General features: G+C 35.1%; 1 protein-coding gene across 1 annotated transcript in view; it reads left to right on the top strand.

The window, feature by feature from the left end:
- The window catches only part of LOC148947854 (sin3 histone deacetylase corepressor complex component SDS3), a 43,523-nt gene extending 25,573 nt beyond the window's left edge, over positions 1-17,950 (top strand). Inside the window, exons 4-7 of the mRNA XM_089095119.1 lie at positions 3,493-3,679; positions 6,888-7,026; positions 11,153-11,234; positions 17,614-17,950. Of these exons, the coding sequence (XP_088951245.1) occupies positions 3,493-3,679; positions 6,888-7,026; positions 11,153-11,234; positions 17,614-17,709 (504 nt within the window). The 3' untranslated portion in view covers positions 17,710-17,950. The remainder of the gene's footprint in view (positions 1-3,492; positions 3,680-6,887; positions 7,027-11,152; positions 11,235-17,613) is intronic.
- Positions 17,951-21,770: the final 3,820 nt, after the last annotated feature.

Raw genomic sequence — 21,770 nt, 5'->3', positions numbered from 1 at the left:
ACAGAAAGTAAACTTTATTATTATTGTTATTTAATTTTCGCCTGCCATAAATAATAAAATAAAACATAAAGCAACACAGCTTTCTGTGCAGTCTGTCCACTTTTACTGTAACATTAGGAATCAGAAATTTTCTAATAAGAACTCGATTTTCTGTCTAAGGTGCAAGTGATTACAAAAAATTTACAAAACCTAAAATAAATAGTCTTGATTCTTCTTTATTTTTTTTCTTAAGATGTTGAAAAATTCCAGAAAAAAGACGAACAGAATGATCAGAGGAAATTGAGTAGAGCTTGGCCAACGCATGTCTTTTGTATTTTCTATTATTAACAACCATCTTAGCGTATCCTAATTAGATTTTTTTTTATTAATATCTGAAGCTGTGCGCTGGTGCAAACTTGGAAGACTATTGGTAGATAACCCTACCCAGCCAGTGCAAAGAATTCGCAAGAGGAATAGTAAACTTAATCTCTAGATAAAGCATTGAAGGTAGTTGCAAATTTCCCAAACCTTTTTCACTGTCAATTTTAAGACAATTCTGCATAATTACAAAGTTATTGTATAAACGATATGTTTATCTGGTCTATTTTACGTTTTTTTCTGATAAGCAGCAAAAGGTCATAATTTTGGGTCATACCTTTTGACTCTGGTGTTCCAAAGGGTTCCATTTTACGACTGCTATTGCTTTTAGTTTATGTAAATGATCTGTTTGCATCAGTTCCTTAGCTTTCAGGTCATGCATTATCTTTTTATTTAAAGAAAAAATCACTAAATAACAACCTCTTAAATGTATGTAGATGGTGTTGTTCCTATTTTTGGCTTAATTCCTTGTAAAAAAAAATTGGCTTAGAAATTATATTGATTGATGCGCTGCTATGATGAACTGAATCATCGCTATATGTTTTAGTAGGTCTGCCAATCACTGTCAAGGCAGAAACAGGGAGAAGGAAAGAAATAAAATGTAAAAATAAATACTAGGGATATTTTACACGACATGTTTTTTCTATATTTGTAATATATGTAGATTATTCCAAAATTCCTTTTTGTCTCCATGGTTATCATTTGTGATGCTTTCTTTGTGGCTGCTCAATGTCATATGTGGGCAGAATTTTCCGGCGGGAATAAGCCGGATCCCGCTTTGATGCTGTTCCTTTGGTTTATTGTAAAGTTAGTTCTAAATGTTTTTTCTTGTTAATTTGAAATGTTTTTTTTTAGACTTGAGTCTGACATACAGCAAAAACGAAGAAATTGAAAAAAATACATGCTGTAAAATTTTAGTTTAGGGGCTTTTAGCCACCTTGGAAAGTAGTTGACCTTGGTGAACTTCTGTTTTTTGCCATGTACCTGTAGGTCTGCCTTGGCTGTCATAATCTTAACAGCAGTTGGACTTTTTCACAGAAACTGACAACGTGCAAGAAACTATTTTTATAACAACGACAAACGTTCCTTAAAAAAATTGGTGTTGTTTATAAACAGAGACAATGACCATCAGGTATGCAAAAAGTTCCAAAGTTGCCAGTAGCAGAATTCGGCAAAATTCCAAAATCTGCCAACACTTTAGCAGCAGAACTTGTGTTTTGACACCTTTTCTGGCAAAATCTGCCAACAAATTTCACTTGGCCTTGAAAACTGCCAAGTAGCATGGCTACCATGCTACCACACTTTTTCCACGCCGGATGACCATATATTACTAGGCTCGATTTCAACTAAATCTAGAATTCTGAGGCGATTTTGATCTCATCTAGGATATATATATATATATATATATATATATATATATATATATATATATATATATATATATATATATATATATATATGTGTGTATTTTGTTGCAGACAAAAAAAAGACAGATGGATATGGCTCTAAAAGCATTAATTGGTCTTTAGTGTTCTAACGTATTTGATTTAAGTATGCATTTCTACTGAAGATTAGATCATTATTTGAACTTGAGTTCATCACTATATACTATTAAAGCCTGAAGATTTTGGCTTCGAGTTTGGAAGCTTTCATCTACAGGAAAAAAAAACTATACCAATCTCACAAAACATGGAAGAAAACAATATACACAAAAAAAGAAAGAAAAATGCTGCACATATCTGAAGAGCTGTTTTTTGTCAAACGCACCATCGAAAAAAACGTTTTTATTGTTTGTTTAAAAACCTTTCTCCATCTAATACCTCTATGGTAATTTTATGCTAGCCATTTTTTCTCTATGGGTACCCAACTATTTATAAAACTTAACGAATCGGATTTTTAATGAGACGTGTTATATTCGGTGGGTTTTTTATTTCTACTAAAGATAATAGCTTACAAAGTGATATTTACAAACATGAACAAAGACTGGGACCCAATATCTTGAATTCTTGATAATACAAGACAAGGATAAGTGAGAAAACTATTGCAACCACTGCCTTGACAAAATATTTGCTGCGCAGCTTATGATGTTGTGCAGCTCTACTGCCTTGACAAAATATTTACTGTGCAGCTCAGGATGTTGTGCTGCTCTACTGCCTTGACAAAATATTTGTTGTGTAGCTTTTTCTCATGATTTTGAACATCTGTAGGTTTTGTTTTCCTTCTTCAGAGCTGCAGCAACTGTTGATGTTTTATGTAAATTATTATTTTTCTTTTTATACCTGCTCATTTTTTTCTCTATTCAATTATTTTTTTTTGCGTTGAGTTTTTTCGTTTTGTCTCTTAGTGTAAACTTTTAGTTCATTTGCAATTACTTGTTACTATAAGATAAGATTTATTGAAAAAAGCCTGTGGGCCATAGCAACACATAATACAATCTACAAACCAACACCCAGGAACAAAATACAACTTAAGACAGTAAAAATCAAAAAAAGGAAAAAAGAAAAAGAACAACAAAACGACAAAAAAGGAAACATACCAAGGTTCGACTTTTAACCAACAAACACCATATAATAAAATTCAAATCATAAAAATAGTATCAGGCTATCCCCTCAAACATAATTCCATATATTTAATCCCTTAACGAAGAAACTTACATCACTGTTTAATAGCACATGCGTTCCTCTCAGCCATCCGCTCTATTAACCAGCATTCGCTCCCAAACACTCGTCCGAAACATTCATTCCGCAACTTAGACAGCTCTTCACACTCGGATACAAAATGAAATATACTATGAATTTGGAATTCGCGAGCAAAGGCACGCATTTGTTTCAACTATTCTGTGGAGGCCCTCCCTATCTCCCTCGGTCTACCTCCCTTCCTGTAACTCTATCTTTCTAGCTCTTTTTAATACACGAAATTATATATACCGTGGCTAGTTAAGAAAAATGAAAAGTATGTGGCAGAAATGTTCTGTCGAGTCATTGAGCGAAATTTTACCTATCCGAAAAGTAATCCCTTACCCCAAAAGTAGAAATTCGTTTATAAGGTTGTAAATTCATGGCTTATAAGTTTAAGCATGATGCCGTCTATGTATTAACTTTGTTCGCTTATTAATTGCGGTACTTATTTGAGTAGGTGAAGCCTGTAATAACAAGGAAGCTTCGAAGACGTCCAAACGAGCCCGTGCCTATTGCGGAGAAGCGGCAGAAAACGGCTCCAACCAAGCTGAATACTTTAATGGATGAAGGTGAAGCAGCAGAAGATCTGAAAGCAATACAGAAAGGAAAACCACCACTTATGCAATATCAAAATAAAAAGAATGGTAAGTGTGCGTCAACAGTCACCAGATCCGGTTTTGGCTATGGACGAAATTTTTCGCTCCTCGAGATGGGCCTTAAAGACTATCCTACATAAGAAAACTGTGAAAATTAGGATGTCGGAATGAATTTGGCGATTGGAGAGGGGAGGAGGAGCCTTAGACCCCCCCCCCCCCAGCAAGGCCTGATCCTTGAGCTCCTATTAGGTGCCGCCTTTAAGAAGTCGTGACCTCTGGAATTTAATTAGTACTGTGGTAGGTTATTTACAAGGCAAATCTACAAAAATTTGTTTCTTTTGAAATGCCGATACTTTAAAAATGACTTTTGTAGGTTTGTAGCAGATTTTGTAGATTTGACCTCCAATGACTTACCTGTGACACGAATTGATCGTCTATGCCTCTTTTACAAGAACCATTGATTGTTACCAGCTTATCATTTGGAAATATTTATTTTTATGCTAATGATCAGTTGGTCACCCAAGGGAATGAAATTGGCGGTCTGACTGGTTCTCTAGGGGGGCCTGAGCTATTGATCCGCCCTTGGACTTGAAAACAAAGTGTCTTCTGTACTACAGAAAAGTTATTACATTTTTCTAGCTGTGATTGGCAATCTCTCTTTTTTTTTTTTTTTTTTTATTTTTTTGCGTGACGAATCCGAGTAACCGTAAGTGAAAGTTTAAAAAGCAAACGAAAGCACCCGCCCCCAAGCCAGCAAAACTGTGTTTCTCAGTACCCAACTAGTTCGTATCCAGGATTTTTCGGGTGGAGGAGGGGGGGGGGGTAAGTGTGTGAAAAGCAATCTTCCCGTCAATATGTATTTTTAGTACTTTTGTACGAGTGGAGAAACATTTTGGGGAAGGGGTTCATCCCGGTTAGCCCCCCCCCCTGGATACGGTCATGGTACCCCACATCAAATTTCTGTTTTTTGGGGGGAGGAGATGGGGATAATCCAAATTAATTCACTTCTGGCTTCTAACTTATGGCATTTTTTAGAAAAAAAACTGTGTTTAATCTACAGTATAACCAGGGAACACACCGCGAGAGGGGAGGGGGGGTTGTCACACTCCCAGAATCTCCGTGATCTCCCCTGAAAATTGACTGTTTGTCTTCTTTTTTCCTAGCTCCAATAAATGCTGATAAAATATTGAATATAGTTAAAGGGGTAGAGGTTGTATTTAATATCTATTATCGCCGAGGAATATATCAGATATGAGAACCTGCTACTTACTATAGTTGAAGTATAATTTTTCCAGCAGATAACATTGAGTTTTGCTTTACGTTAGAAGGATGTTCTTGTAATAACTAATATTCTATAACTTTTTCAGCTTATGCAATGCTTAAGAACAATTCTTTTAAGCATTTGCCGCTTTTAAGCAATTCTTTTAACTTTTACGTCAGGGGTGCCAATTGGGGGGGGGGCAATTGCCCCTTAGAATACTTAGTCGTTTAGACTAGGGATAAATGAAGTTGAAGAGGTGATGCTGGGTAACGAGAAGATCGATCAGTTAGATCATTAGTAAAGACGGTGGGTACAGAGGAGATGTTAATAAGTCTGTGAACCATGATTATTTAATATATTTAATAATGATATAATATTTAATATATAATATATAATGATATAATTATTTAATATAGAATACTTGAAGCTACAGTGATGACAGTGGTTAAGCATGATTCTGAGGCGTGGGTGATTTGTTAGGGGAGGATTTGTTAGATTTTTTCCAGAGTAATTGTCTACAGTTAGTTTTGGATACCCACTATCAAAATCTATCAGTGCCAGGAAAGAATTGGCATCCTAGGCTCACTAATAAAAAATGAGAGTACCGCACAATATAATTTCGCTAAAAAGGAAACGCCATCCCAATCAGTTTCTTTTGTTTTCATTGGCTGAAATCCTAGGAATAATTTTCGAAAGAAACCTGAAATAGGATTCATGCAAGGCCATACCCAGAGGGGGGGGGGGGTTTGGGGTGTTTGACCCCCCCCCCCGAAATGTCTGTCTGACTCGTAAAAACGTAAACACAAATGGATATAAACAAATTTTGTATTTGTTCTTTGAGTTTTTTTTGTGCAACATCCCCCCCCCTCCGAATTTTTTTTTTTAGTAAAACCCCCTCCGAAAAAAAATCCTGGGCATGGCCTTGGATTCGCGTATAAAGGCTATGTTCCAAAAAGCTTCCCTCTGTCTAAAATCATTTGCATACCTCACTCGCTTTAACATCTAAATCGCCATTATGTACAGTCCCTACTGTATGTATATGTTCCTATGTATATGTATATGCTCCAATCACAAACCAATAAACTTGTCCCCTTTGAAACCTAGTTCTAACTGCTATGCAAACCGAAAAGCTTTAAAATATTCAGAAGCGGGAATGCTAAATAATGTTTGGAGTAATTTACACATCCGGTGAAGATATCATACATTTTCTTTTATTGGAAGGGGGGGGGTTCAAACCCGGCAACATCTCCTGCTGCATACGGACTTGTCTCTGATGTCTACCGCAAAATTGAACCGGATTTTCGAGACCCAGAAACTAGTCACCCAAAAATAGTTAGAGGAGTCCTCACTTCGTCCTGCCAATTCCTCTGTCCTCTACCCCGAAAGACATCAAAATGGTATCTATTGTCTTTGTTCCATAGTGTGTGAAGATGATGAAATTCTTTATTACAAAGATGAATTTTTTGAAAATGCTGCGTAAAAGTTTTAATAATTAATTTTTATATTTATTTCATTTAATTGTGTCTCATATTTTCTTGTCGTGTGATGTCTGCTGCTATTTATGTGCTATTGTGGCAATAAAATGCATTTATTTATTTATTATTTGTATCGTGGTATTAACTTGCATCAAAACGTAAATCTGAGGCCTAACTCAAAAACACGCGTCAAACGCGTCAAATAAGGATGATACGCGTCAAACACGCGTCAACCTGTAAACGTGGTTGTGTAAACCCAGCACTACTATGAAGATAATGGTGGTCATTGTTCTCGATCTTTAGCTGCCACCAACAAAAAATATGCCACCAACAAAAAATATGCCATCAACAAAAAATATGCCACCAACTAAAAATATGCCACCAACAAAAAATGTGCCGCCAACAAGAAATCTGCTCGAAAATTCCATTGAGCTGGCTTTAAACTCTACTGTGTAATCATGAATAAGAGACCTCTTGCTTCTGTTTTTAGCCCTCGCTCAATTTTTATGTTTTGTTATAGGCGGAACTCCGACAATCACACCCTCTTCTGCGTCACCAAAGAATGTGGAGATTGAACCGCCTGAATTTTCCCCTTCCAGTAATGAAAATATTTACGAAGCTAGAATTGAAGACGGGAAACTATTTTTTGAAAAAAGATGGTAAGCCTGCTTTTATATTCCAACGAGAAATACCTAGTTGGCTGTCCAAAATCAAAAGGCATTAATGCAATCTGTTTAATTTTGTTTTGATTGTGGTGCTAAAGTAGAAGTATTTCAAAAGCAACTGCAGAGCTAAGTTCTGACAGGAGTTAGAAAAGCCCCCCCCTTCCTCCCTTCTTGAGTTTGGACAAAGGACCCCCGCCCCCCTCTAAAAAAGGAAAAAACTGTAAAATATAGACCAAAACAGTTTTTTTTTTAATATAAGAAAATACTGCTTCTACTTTACATAGTTTACTTTGTTTTGAGGTAAAAGCCTCCTCTTTGTGCAGGGGTATATTCTTATTCTGTACTGTTTTTGGCTATTCAAATAAATTTTTGAACTTCAAAGTAGCTACTGGCTTAGATTAAAAAAAATCATATGCATTGAGTACGACTATTTATTTGACAACAAGTAATCAGAGTCATTTTTTATTTTATTTTTTTATTATTAATAGTTTTAATAGGGTAGATGTAGATTGAATGTGTGGGCATCAAAGCATTTTTCTTACAGTTGGGGAGCTCATAATTTTAGAAATCTATTTTTTCCCCACTATCTTTTCATAGGGGGAGGGGGTCCTTCTGACCCCAGGCACAAAAGGTCAAGGAGGGGGATATTCTCCTCACTAGATTCCCCCCTAGATTATGAATAATATATTTCTTTTTTTATTTTCACTCAAAAATACCCTTTCATAGTAGTTTCAATAGAGAAAAAAAAATCTTAAAAGAACAAGTCCCCCCCTCCCAGATTTGAGAAAATACATCCCCCCGAATATTTATGAATTAGCACCACTGCTTATGAAGTTTTACCAGATGAGACTGTGCGTGGGAATGGGAGATGAGGGAAGCTTCCCCATGTGACAAAAATTATTGTCAGATTTGAAAAGCTGAAAATTCAAAAAAAAAAAGGATCCTTGATTGAACTGCGCTAGCTATACCCCTTGGACCCCTAATATCAGTTCAAAGAGATTTAGGAGAGAGGGTAAAAATGTATGTTTGGGGTAATGGGAGGGGTAATTTAATTTATTTAATTTTTTTATTTGTTTTACGTTTTTTTTCAACAAAATTAGCAGAAAAACAGTTTTTCTAAGGAAATTCAAAATGGGTATGTTCCAAAATTTAGGGTGGACATACACTCCATGGGAAAGAGATTTTAATTGTCACCCGCATTTGAAGGAATTTTCCCTGTTTACACGCATATCATCCTTATTATGGAAAATTTGCTTTGAATGATACTATTATTTATTGGTAATATTTACGTTTGGCGATCACTACTTTTAAATCTATGGATACCTTCCAACTATGCAAATGTGGACACCCCTCCTATGTATAATAAACAATTGGAATTTTATCTAATTTTTCGACTCCCCTCGAAAGTATTTATTTTTGGCCATTACTATTTTTAGAATAGAGAGGAACCGACAATACATTCAAACCTCCCTCCGCGGAAATGAGAGTCAAGCTGGAAACATTCCCAAAAACAAAATTTTTGTGTGGCAGATAATTTTTTTTCCTCAAAAAGTCTTTTAACCCTTCTTTGTCCATATTAAGCTTATTAAGACTAATCAGTCTGTGTTTCAAGTGTTCCAGTGTTTTTATTTGTAATTCTTTCCGATATTAGATTTCCCGTTTGTACTCCTTATTTTAGTTTTATTTCTGCTTTAAATATGCCCAAAAAATAAAGAATGGAGTACAACTGACACTCGGTATATATCTGAAAGGTCGTTTACCCATTATATTTCCATACTAAACCTGTTAAGACCACTCGCTATTTTTCAAAATCCAAGGAGGGGGAGGGGCTTTCTCAAATTTCATGATCTTAAGTCATATATGAAAGAATTAAATAGTTGGGAGATTTACGATTAAAATGTAGTTTGAAACTGTATGATAAATAAAATTCAAAAATTAAATGCGATGATGGTTTAGATTTTTTTGCAGTAATCACCTAATGAAAAAAAAAATATACTCAGAGTTTTTTAGTGTTAGTACTTGTGCTTAAGCATGAAAAAAGGGTTGATACTTAGGCTATTTCACTTAAATTGGTATTTATGGTTCATTTTCCACCCTTGGGGTAAATATAAACAAGGAACCAACGTTGTTTTGTGCTCTGTGGGCCATGGGTGGCTTTTCACTATGACCAATTATTATTTTGGCAGTCATTTTGATGCTGTTGAATATCTTCAAAAATGAATCAGATCCTAGATTATACCATCATGTATCCTTAAACCGTACTGCTTCAGAAGGTTTTTCAAATAACCATTTTTACCGCTCTTGGATAGTCTTCAAACTTATGTAGAGGTAGCGACACGGAAGGTTGTGCCAAGGATTTCTGAGGACTTCATTCTGTCCTAGTCTCTGTGGCTTTGGATAAACAGGTTTTGAGATAGGTCAAAGCTTCCCTTCTCTATTGAGATATACCTTTAAACCTCAAACATATGTTCTCTTAGTGACAGTAAATCTATTTAAAACACTGTTCTCTCTTAAGTCTGGTTTCTTTGCACTATTCATGAAGACTTATACCCGAGTCTCACCGGTCGATAACAAAAACAACAGTTAAAAATTATCTGAGCCCTTCGTTGACTCCAATGTCTCACCCATTTGGATGATTGAAAATCATTTTGAATTGAAAATCAAGTATTTTGCAGTAGGCATCAAGGCATGGCTAATTGTAGAAAAAAAAAACCAAGACAGATAGTCCGAGTAATTGAAAGGCAAAAATGTTTAAATTGCACGGGTAAATGGTATGACTCTCTTATTGGACAAATACTTGTGTGTTAGTTTTTGGAAACGCACGCCTGCCAAGAGTCTCAGGTTAGGTTGACCAAGAATTTAAAATTGACATAGGACCATTAGATTGCCTGGAACGAGAGGCAAACAAGGCACGCCCGCCTATGGTCTTAGGAGGGTTGACCAAGAAATTAGAATTGACACAGGACCATTAATTTGCTTGGAATAACAGGCAAAAAGTCGTTTAAAGCCATCTTCATCTTCCAAATAGTACCTATTCATTGTCTAAGCTCAGCCCCGCATTCTGATCAAATTTTAATTTTTCATAAAATTTTCAAATTTTTGGGTCACTTGCACCAGACTCTGGATGGGTTGGCACCCCCAAATATTGTTCCAATTTCATGAACGGCCGAACTTGCCAGCCATGACAAAACAAAGAAATGAACCCGAAAATGACAAATGGGTCTATGGCCAGTAAAGGAAACGAAGAGAAAGAAAATCAGATGAATATTTCGCCCGTATAGAACAAGGCGTCTTCAGCGTAGAAAAAGAAGAAGAACAAAAAATGACTAGAATCTAAAAGTAAAATAATATAAATAAAAAAATATAAAACTAAAACGGACTAACTAAAATAAATATGTATACAATTACTCACATATAGAACATCAGAAACGTAACTGACTCTGATGTTCATGAGGGTAGCTGGCAATTGCATATGTGAGTAATTGTATATATATTTTTTTTAGTTAGTCCGTTTTAATTTTATATTTTTTATTTATATTATTTTACTTTTAGATTCTAGTCATTTTTTGTTCTTCTTCTTTTTTTTTCTACGCTGAAGACGTTTTCTTGGTTTCTCCGCTCTTCGCTTCTGTAATTTTCAGATTTATTTCTTTGTTTTGAAGAAACCTGTACTCTACATAGCGAAAACTTGTCTTGAAAAGTCTACATTAAAACTGATTCATACCCAAATGATTTCAAGTGATACAAGGAAACCACTTTTCTAAACTTTCATGTTTTATTATTTCTAAATATCTGCCTTCAATCATCACGATTATTTGTTAGTAATAATAATAATAAAAGGCCAATTGACCAAATTACTCAAGGGATGCATTAGTGGCCCTGTAGTCGTGTGTACTTCTGTTTTTGTGAGTCGTTGATAACTTGGCGGGGAATTACAATTACTGAAATGTAAATTTTTAAATAACGCGAAGTATTTTATCTTAAATTTGCTCTACGTGTTATAGAGGACAAGCTGTGACGGTAGATGGCGCAAACTCTCGTTTCCCTTGTGCTATTAGGGCAGTAGGGTCGGTAAATTTTCAAATAACCTGAAGAATAATTTCATCTTAAATTGTTTTAGGTATTATAGAGGGCAAGCTGTGACGGTAGATGGCGGAAACTCTCGTTTCCCTTGTGTTATTAGTGCAATTGGATCAGACTCGGTAAGTCTTCCGTCTTTTCCTTGAGCCTTCTAAAATAATTTATTGTAAATTTATTTGTAACACTTTAATACCAAGTATTTTTCAAAACTACAAAAAATATATTACAAATCTCATAAAGCTTTTTTAATGAATAATCACTAGGTTGCAAACCTGAAGTATATTGCAAAACTATGAAGCAGAACTTACAAAGCTCATTTTGATAATAAAATGAGCTCATTTTTTCAATGTGGACAGGGGTTCGAATCCTGGTGTCGCTGCTTATCTGGTTTGGAACCGGAGTCAGCGGCCTGACTCTGTAAGCTGAGCCAGCATCGACTCAGCTCTAAATGATTACATGGAGAAATCCGGGGAAGGTAAACAGGAAGGGTGTGCAAAAGCATAGAATGGCTGGCTCCAATCTCCCACTGTACTTTCTGGCTGAACGGTCATGAAACGGAGATAAGCACTGCTGGTAGGGACTGTAAAATTACTAGTATTGCAGAACTGACAAACATAAATCTTGAAGTAGAAGTAAACTTTTTACTTTTATATATGGGTTTAAAAATACTAAAAACTACGGCCCTGAATTCATGAAATAAAAATAGGACCACAAAATAGTATAGATAACGTGAATTGCCATAGATGGCAGGCGTACCGTATAGTTGTCCTATTTGTTGTATAGTTGCTATTAGTATATGCTAAAAGACAAGGAATATCTGAAAGATAATAGTAACGTTCCTGGGTCCAGTGAAGTTCTAAGGACAGTGAAATTGAGGTGAAATTCATTTTTAACGGAAAATACCTCCTAGTGCAGTTTCTGGCATTAGCAGGTGGCATGCGGCATCAAACCGCTTAATAAGATGTGATTTCCTTTAAAAGTGTAATTGTCTTTGAGAATCAACGGATTGTTAATGTTTGAATTTTTGTGGACAGAGATTTTTGTCAAATTTAACAAATCAGTTAATTGTTTGTTTACCTTTCAACGTAAGACAATAATAAGGAATAGATCCGAATGGATAAATAATGGTTTGCGATATATCTATTCTAACAAAATAATCTTTTATAGATAGACAGTCTTTTTATTTCCATAAAAACTGCAATAAAAACATCTAAAAATAAAAGACTAAATGTAACAATCCTTTTTGTATGTAACAATCCTGTTGTAACAATCCTGTTACAACATGTAACAATCCTGTATAACCAATAATTGTGAACCCATGCCCCTCCTCCACAGGAAAAAACATGGCCTCTCTTTCTCTTTCCACAAAAAGATTGCTACGAAATTATTCAACGCTTACATTTATCGATATATTATGCCCATATTCAGAAACAAGCAAAAAATATTAAGTAAGTTAGATTTGCCTTGCCTACGCAACGTGAAATTTTGCAGCAAACCTTTGGTAGCTGCCAACAAAAGTGTCGCAGGAGCAAAACTTTGGTCAGGAATCCGAGAAAGGGATTAAAAAATGCCATATTGGATACTTGTATGATATAGCCCCTACCTAGCATTCTTCTAATATGTTTCTCTTACGCTCAATCCTAATGAAATATACCTAAGTATGATAAAAATGTAATACTTTAGAAACAAATTTGGGGTATATATTTGCACATTAGGGGGTGGGGTGAGGGTAAAGTATAGCGGGTCTGCAAACCTCATGCGTTAGGTACGATTGTTCTGCATATTATGAAGTAAGAATTGTTTTGTAACTTCACACTGTTCAAATACATTACCCTTCCCCCCCCCCTCCATAGTGTGCAAATATATAGCCCAAATTCTATATTTTCCATCTATTCTGTCAATTCTCTTTGTCATGTTTTGCGCTTGGCTGAATGAAACTGACGAAAAAAACCGGTTCTATAATGCGTCAATGAATGAACAACTTGAGCGGTAAGGGGTTTCTCATACAAGTACCCCATATTGACTCTGCAGCCAGTTGAGGCTTAAATGTAAATATGCAATGCACCTTTATTTTAATGGGAAACAAAATATTGGCTTTGAAGCCAAAAGTGTATATGGATAATGTAGCCTTAAATGTATTGGAAACGACTAATATGTAGACACATTGGCACTAGTATCTGACCCCTTAATTAGGTTTGGTTTCTTGGCTATTGATTGCCTATAAGTAGAATATCTGGTAACAACCAGTTTTCGCTGATGAGTTTTCAGGTCCTAAGTGTATGGTAGTTCTTCAAGTTTCCCCAACCAAGGCCAAATCTGGCCTCAGGGTATAGGTAAACTAAATTGCACAAGTTTCTAACGCCTCATCTTTGAAGAAGACTGTCCCCTGACAAGCTATTCATACTTGCACGTAATTCTTGCATAGCGGTCATGAAACCTAATTTTGTACCCTTAAATGCATCAGACCGGTACATCCACTGGCAAAAGATGCAAATCCCTTATCACCGAGCATGACCAGGGTTTAAGAAGGGAAATTAAAAAGTATGTATCGACTTACTAGCCAGTTGAACTTTATCGTTTTTAATTGAGGGCATCGTTCTGGATTAAGACTAACAGTATCATCTTATAGAGCATGATTAGTACTGTGAATCCATCCCTGACTTTTCATGATCGTATTACTCCAGCTACTCTTCTATACTAATTGCACAACTACGTCATTGTGATGTTCTTTTCACAATCATATTGCTCCAGCTACTGTACTATACTAATTGCAAAACTACGTCATTGTGATGTACTTTTCACAATCATATTGCTCCAGCTACTCTTCTATACTAATTGCACAACTACGTCATTGTGATGTTCTTTTCACAATCATATTGTTCCAGCTACTCTTCTATACTAATTGCACAACCACGTCATTGTGATGTACTTTTCACAATCATATTGCTCCAGCTACTCTTCTATATTAATTGCAAAACTACGTCATTGTGATGTACTTTTCACAATCATTTTGCTCCAGCTACTCTACTATACTAATTGCACAACTACGTCATTGTGATGTACTTTTCACAACCATATTGCTCCAGCTACTCTTCTATATTAATTGCAAAACTACGTCATTGGGATGTATTTTTATTGATAGTAGCTGCATTGCCTCACGGAGACAAAGTTTCTTAACTTGAAATGGATCGGAAACAAAGAAACGGTTGACTAACCTGTTATCTTAGCTTAAAATGCCTATGAGGACCCACTATAATAGATGCACCACCTAGGAAAAGTTGCTAGCCCTTTATCAACAAAGATGACTACGGTCTAACGGCAGAATTTCATTATCATGATATTGATATTGATTAGAGCTTGATCATTATCAAGCTCTAAATTGCCTCAGACTTTTAATCGAAATTCTTTCGTTCAATATGGACTTTAAAATTGAAATTTTTAAGCCCTTGAAAATTTTTAAATGGTATATCCCGTTAAAAAGCCCAGCAGTTGCAATATAATCTTGTCGGATCTAGTTATTACTATAAAGCTTTCTGTCGATATAGATAGACGCTTCAAAAATAAAAGATGGGTACACCCGTCATAGAAGTCCATAATCCCTGCTCATTGAAGGCACTTGTGATTCTAATGGAAGGAAATAAAATAGATTAAATAATAAACTTGAATTTCCTTGTGAGGTGATTAACTAGGCCGTGGAGCCATCGATCCAGGAACGTAGGCGTACTTCGTGGATTTTTCAGATTCCTTGGGAACGTTTCCAATGGAGGCAATCGAACTAGTTATCTACCCTGCGATACTATATACAGAAATATAGAAAAAATAACACAACGAGAAAATGAAGATATTTATTACACTTAAATATTTAACTGTACATCAACGTACTTCAATATTGTAAAAATTTAGATACCTAAACGAGAATAATCATCTTCTGAATACTTCTTAATAACAATTCCCCGAAAAATACTTTTTCACTACCTTATAACATAGGTTCTGATTCTGAGCACTGATCACTATTTCACGATTGGCCCAGCTCCTGTCGAAGGGACCGCTACTTTATCATTATGCTGACAAACTAGGTTCATTATGTTGGCTGCCTACCCAATAGTTTTTTCCGCGATATTTTGATCATTAAACTTACGCATTCCTAAGAGTACTTCTAAACTTCTAAACTAAGTTTTAAAAAATGTCCCACTATGGTTTTCAAAATACTTCAGCGAAATTCCAATCCTTCTCATTAGTATTGTACTTGCAAAAAGCCCGTAGTTTTTCTGCTTTTCAAATCTGTCAATAGCGTTTGGAATGCTCAAGCTTCTTTTGTTTTGTAGAACAAAAGTTTTACAGAGTACCATAGAGTATTGTTGAATTAATCATCTCTTGCTTTGAACTTTTTAAAGGGATATTTGGCTGATAAATAAATGCGGTTTTTCTTTCTCTGTCTGAAATGGAATTTTAAACTCAATTAGGGGAGTTTAATTTACATCGGAAGTGTATTTAGAACGAAATAAATTTTTCATATTTTAAGTATATATTATACACGGTACATGATCTAGTAACCAATTCTTTTGATCAAGTACTAGATAAACTATTATGAGGAAGTTTTTAACTCCTTAACCAAGAAGATGACCATGCTCTAACAATCTTTTCTTACTTGCACTTCCCTCTCCGAAGCAGACATTTAACCGAAATCTTCGTAACCTCAAATGCGTCGGGAAGTGACAGTAGGTACTTCAACTAGCAAAAGAGGCCAACCCTTCATCGCATAGATGGCCAAGGTACAACAGCCAATTATTGCTTAAATGTCCCTTCCTTGTCTTGAAATTTGGACCAGTTTTGTGTCAAATGACACAAAACCTAGGATAAATTTTCAAATGACAAAAACCTAAATTGTTTAATGACAAAAACCTAGAGATTCCTCTGAACATAGGCTAATACAGTGAAAGCTGATTAAAAAAAAGGCTGGTTAAAAACCCATCAACATAAGTGTATTGAATGAGGGAATGCCTTTAAATTATCAAGGAGATTAAAGCAAAGACATATTTTGCGCCCCCAGGCCCATCTTAGGTCTATTTGTATCTGAAAGTCATGGTTTTAAGATTAGGGTCTTTGAAAATCGGTCTGAATCGCCAATTGTTACTTAAATGTCCTTTCCTTGTCTTGAAATTTGGACGACTTTTGTGTACGACGATACTAAAGTTGTCAACCCCTAGATTTTTAAAATTATGTTTCGCATGAACGAATTTTTGGTTTACAACACGTAACAAAACGTTAGCAAAAACAATTAGTTCAGTTCCACAATGCCCTTCGTCCCTGAAAGTTGAAACGTTAAAAATCTGCTAATTCCTTCAAAGAAAAGCTATACCTTCACAGCTGTTTTGTTATATATGTCATATTTGTCATATTTTTGTTATATTTGTCATATAGCTGATTTCATATAGCTGATTTCATATAGCTGATTTCATAGCTGATGTCATATACCCACTTTCGCTTTCCATTTAGTGCAGAGTACTACCAAAAGCTTCGTAACTGCACACGGAGGTCTTTTTCATTAAAAACTAAATTCTAGATTTAGAGCCCAACTAGATTTTTGGGATGGAGGAGAAGCGTGCGTAGCTGTTTCGACCTCAGGTGGCTAGATGCTGCGGTGAGTTGTTAGTAGTAGTAGTAGATTTGGAGCTGGGACTTCAAAATCCCTTAATATATATTTTACGCAAAAAATATAACGGTTCTTCATATAGTTTTGGCATTAAAAATTCACACGAAGGTACTTTTCATTAAAAATTAAATTCTAGATTTTGAGTCTGGACTTCAAAAAGCCTTAAAATCTATTTTAAGCCTAAAATTTTACTGTTCTTCATATAATTTTTCCATTAGAAATTCACACAGTTCTTTTTCATTAAAATTTAAATTATAAATTTTGACTTTGGACTTCAAAAAGCCTTAAAATCTATTTTATGCATAATATATTACAGTTTTTCATGTAATTTTCCCATTCAAAATTCACAGGAAGGACTTTTTCATTAAAAATTAACTTCTAGATTTTGAGTCTGAATTTTAAAAAGCCTTAAAATCTATTTTATGCATAAAATATTACAATTCTTTATGCAGTTTTGCCATTAAAAATTTACACTGAGGTCTTTTTCATTAAAAATTTAATTCTAGATTTTGAGTTTGGACTTCAAAAAGCCTTAAATTTTATTTTATGAATAAAATATTGTAGTTTTTTCATTAAAAATTCTCTGAGTTTAATATTAATACTTACAAAAATCTTTGGACTTTTAAAATGTATTAGCAGTAATAATTTTATGCCAAATTTATTGTTTTGATTTTAATTTATGATGCTTGAACGAAGACCGACAAAATTTGATGATAGCAATTACTAAATTACTGATAATTACTAAATTACTGATAGAATTACTAAATATGGTTACTATGATTAGAGTTTCTTAATTTAGCAAATTCTACTTGTTACGCTTAGAGTAACATGTTCTTATCTTATTTTAGGTTTGGATGCGAAGGATGACCGACAATACAAAAACACGTATATCCATTTCACAGCTTGCTGCTGGAAAATTCTATATACAAAGACGTGCTGCATAAAATATTTAAATTATTTTTGGTGTCTCTCGGAATTTTTCGTGTTTTTATTTAAACATGTTTTTACATAAAATATTTTCTTTGTTTAAAATGACCAGAGTATAAGTGAAGTAGGTTTTTACGTTATAATTTTCTTTTCAAAAGGTGATCTAACCTAAACAGGGGTGCCAGATGGGAGGGGGGCAGTTTGTTGCAGAAGACACTTTTAAGTCATTGATAAGTGTAATAATAAAAATATAATTTTATTTTAAATTAAATAGTAGTATCCAGAAACTTTTGAAAAAATAGATTTTGTTGAAAGAAAATGCTTTTAAATCATTGATAAGTGTAATAATAAAAATATAGTTTTATTTTAGATTAAATAGTAGTATCCAAAAATTTGAGAAAATTTTAGAATTAGGGAAATATAGGCTCTGAGAACACCCCCCCCCCCCCCCCAACGTATATCCCTCTACTACAGTAACCACTATGCACTATTTGTTTGTTTCTAAGTGTACTGGAATTGTTGGAAATAATTTTTTATTAGAGTAATAATATGTTTTTCATAATATAGAAGAGCGGGGAAAAACACCTTTGGGGGGGGGGGGGAGGGTTAAATACCCCTCAGGCATATTTTTAATAACTCGTCTGTTTGTTAATAATTAATAGTGATAATTATTGATCATTAATGATTTTGAATTATGTTTTTAATAATTTGTATAGTAAACAGGGGCGTCAAATAAGAAGAGGGGCAGTTGCTGACCTCCCCTCCGTAGATTTTATTGCTGATTTTTTTTTATTGCTGAAGGTTTTTGAAGTTTAAGGTATGGCATTAAGGTAGGCATGGCATTGGTTTTTAGTGAGAAAGTTTATATTCTTCTCTGGTAGTAGCAATTTCTCTTTTTTCCTGGTAGCAAGAGATTATTGTTTAACTTATCGAGATTTTTTTTTAATTTCAGATAGTTTTGCGATATTGCAACAACATAATTCATAAAACAATGAAAAAGATCATAAAAATTACAAAAAAAAAAAAAAAAAAAAAAAAAAAAAATTGTTTGAATGGTTGTATGTTATTGCAAGTCTCTTTTCTTTTATATATTATTGTTTTGCTGAGGACAACCCTTGCACATAGGGTCCGTTTTGATTTTTGTTACATTATTCTTTTATTTGATGGAAATTCAGGTTCGGTACCAAGAATAAACCTCTGTGTAATAAATACGAACACTTATAAACAGAGCAAGTACCATGGTAGATTATTGGGCCAGTATAAGGATGGTTCAGAGTCTTTAAGCAAATATTATCTATGCTTAAAGACTATAAGTTCGTTACCACGAACTGTTTGATACAACTTTCAAATTTTATGCGATGAAGTTCAAGCCTTGCATACTCGGATTTTAGAAATGCAAAACCTCACAAATGCGCTGGATAGTGCGACTAAAATTTAGAATACTGTGTGCATAACTAGGGTTGCCACCTGTGACACGAAAGCGCTATGTTAGCATTTTTTTTTTCATAATGTGTAGCACGTGCTCAGGGTTGCCACCTTTAGCACAAACGGGGTGACAACCCCGTATAACAGACTAATTTAAACCAGCAAGGATGAAGAATGAGGAAAAAGCAAATTGCTCAACAAGAACCATATTGCTAAAAACTGTTCATTGTTGAAGAAGAACCCTATTGTTGAAGAAGAAATAGTACTTCGATTGATACCTTTATCAGCCCCAATATGAATGTTCAGGAAATGGTGTAAAGTAGATAAAAATTAGTTTGAAGAGCTTGCAGAAAGTGGTACCTACCGTTATAGGGTAGAACGACGAGCAGTGGGTGAAAACTTTGCCTCTTTTTTCATACAATTGCAGCAAAACCATCAATCGAAAAGGAATCCGCACCAAGAAACAACCTGACTAATTAGCAGATCACTATGAGCAGTACTGATACTGAATTAACAGATCATTCATCAATTCTTACTTCAGGCGTAGGATTACTTTTTCCTCGCGCTGCAGAATTGAACGAACCAGCATCATAATGGGAAGACGGCTGTTCTTTATTTTCAGATCGAAGACTTGTATTTAGGGAAAAAACTGTTCAGGAAAGGGAAATTCCGCTTGGAATTGGGGACATCAAGAGCTGATAGGTGGGCGCTGAGACTGAAAGTCCTGCTGAATTGCGACTTCAAAAATATGGCTCATATGAGTAGTACGTTCGAGAATTCCAAAATTACTTATCCGCAAAGCCCGATTCCTTATCCTTAGCGTTTCACAAGACGTAAATGACGTCAGAGGTTATTAGGCTTACAACTTGAAAGGGTCTGGATGAACTATCGGATAAGTTACACCTGCTAACCCTGTAAAAAATTGGATTACTGAGGATAAATGACATCATATATAAACAACACTCAATCTGTTCAAAAATGGAAACAACATGTAAAATTATATACAGACAACAAAAAGAGATACTAATTGTGAAATGTGACCAACCTTCAGGGCTTTGTAAATAAGCTGTGTTTAAATAGCAACGAAGACCACACTACCTTTCCATCATAAACATCAACAACAACGAGAACAATAGGGAATTCTTTTTGCAAGACAGTGGAATTCTATATTTGAATGAATGCTTCGACCCTATGCCCAAGGGCCGTCCTCGGCAAAACATAAATATAAAAAGAAAAGAGATATACAATAACATACAACCATTAAAACAAAAATGAAAATTTTTAAAACAAGCATCCTTACTTCAGCGAAGTTCAACCAGGACCTATAAACAAAGTGAGGTGAAATAAGGCAATTCATTGAAGGGGAAAAAATAATTAAAAACACACTTTCACTGCTAATTTGGCTCTTTTTGGAACAGGGGCGCCAATTAGGGGGGGAAGGGGGGGGGCCATGCCCCCCCTTAGACTTTGAAAATTACCTTCTTATTTATATTTTACAGCTATTTTCTATTTTAGCTATATGCTATATTAAACCAGCAACTGGTCCAATAAATACGACCAACTAACTGGTGCCCTAATTATATAATCTTGTTTTGAAATGTCTAAGAGCACGCGCGTCTACACTATTTTATTTCCGAGGAGGGTTCATTCAAAACTAAGCTTCATGTGGTCAGTACCCGTTTCGTTATTGTTCTTGTGAAGAATTTATTGTAAACTATGAGTTTTGTATATTGCCTTTTTTAGTAGCTGGGAAAGGAAATGTGTTCTAGGGTTTAAAGGGGGTTTTGGTCTGCAGATTCTTGACGTTGTTGAATAGTTTATGGGATGACTAGTCCCAGTGGAGTGTATGGGACTGTCGTGAACGGGAAATTTAAGTGATTGGTTTATGGGGTTTCTAAGCGGGAAAGTTTCACCGTGGAGTATGGGATTGATTTTCTAAGTGAGTTTCTACGTGTTTCTTCAGTTCTTCTCTTGCCGTGTCTGAGTGAAGTCCTTGTCTACTACTCGTTTAACTATGAGTAAAGAGCGACAACAAACTTTGGATTTTTTTTCGGTGAAAATGCGGAAGAAAAATGAAGAAACTTTAGTGCAAGAAACTGGCAATAGTGTCAGCGCCCAAAGTCTCAGGCTAGTTGAGATAAATTCCCCCACTTGTGACAGTATTTCGGAAACAAGCGGAACAATAAATGGCTCAGATCAACATGAAAGTTCGGTCTGCATCGCTGAACCCCTTGCGGGTTCCAGTAGCAGTCAAGAAACTCTCTCATATATCTCTAGGACGCGTCACGACAAACCAGCTCAACCTATTCTTGAGAGATATCTGGCTTCCACTTCTAACGGAAGGAAATTCAGTGCACATTACTATAAGACTTATGAATGGATTGAATACTCAAAAAACTTGAATTCCGTGTTTTGTTTTGCTAGCCGCCATTTTTCTATGGGGACTCTAAGGGCTGGAGAAACTGCTGGAAAAAGGGCTTTCATTGAGTCAGGATTTTGTAAGTGGAAAGACAGTTCTTCTCTATTAAAGCAACATGATGGTTCTGAAAGAAATAGGCATTGTATGTCAGCATGGACGGAATTTAAGATAATGAGTACTGATACGTCGAAATCTATAGCGAATGCCTTAATTCAATCAAGATCTCAAGAGGTT

This window comes from Artemia sp. Qi Xiang Cuo, chromosome 10 (genome assembly GCF_049724085.1).
Source record: "Artemia sp. Qi Xiang Cuo chromosome 10, ASM4972408v1, whole genome shotgun sequence".
Classification (NCBI taxonomy): Eukaryota; Metazoa; Arthropoda; class Branchiopoda; order Anostraca; family Artemiidae; genus Artemia; species Artemia sp. Qi Xiang Cuo.
This window is presented reverse-complemented; position numbering and strand designations above follow the sequence as displayed.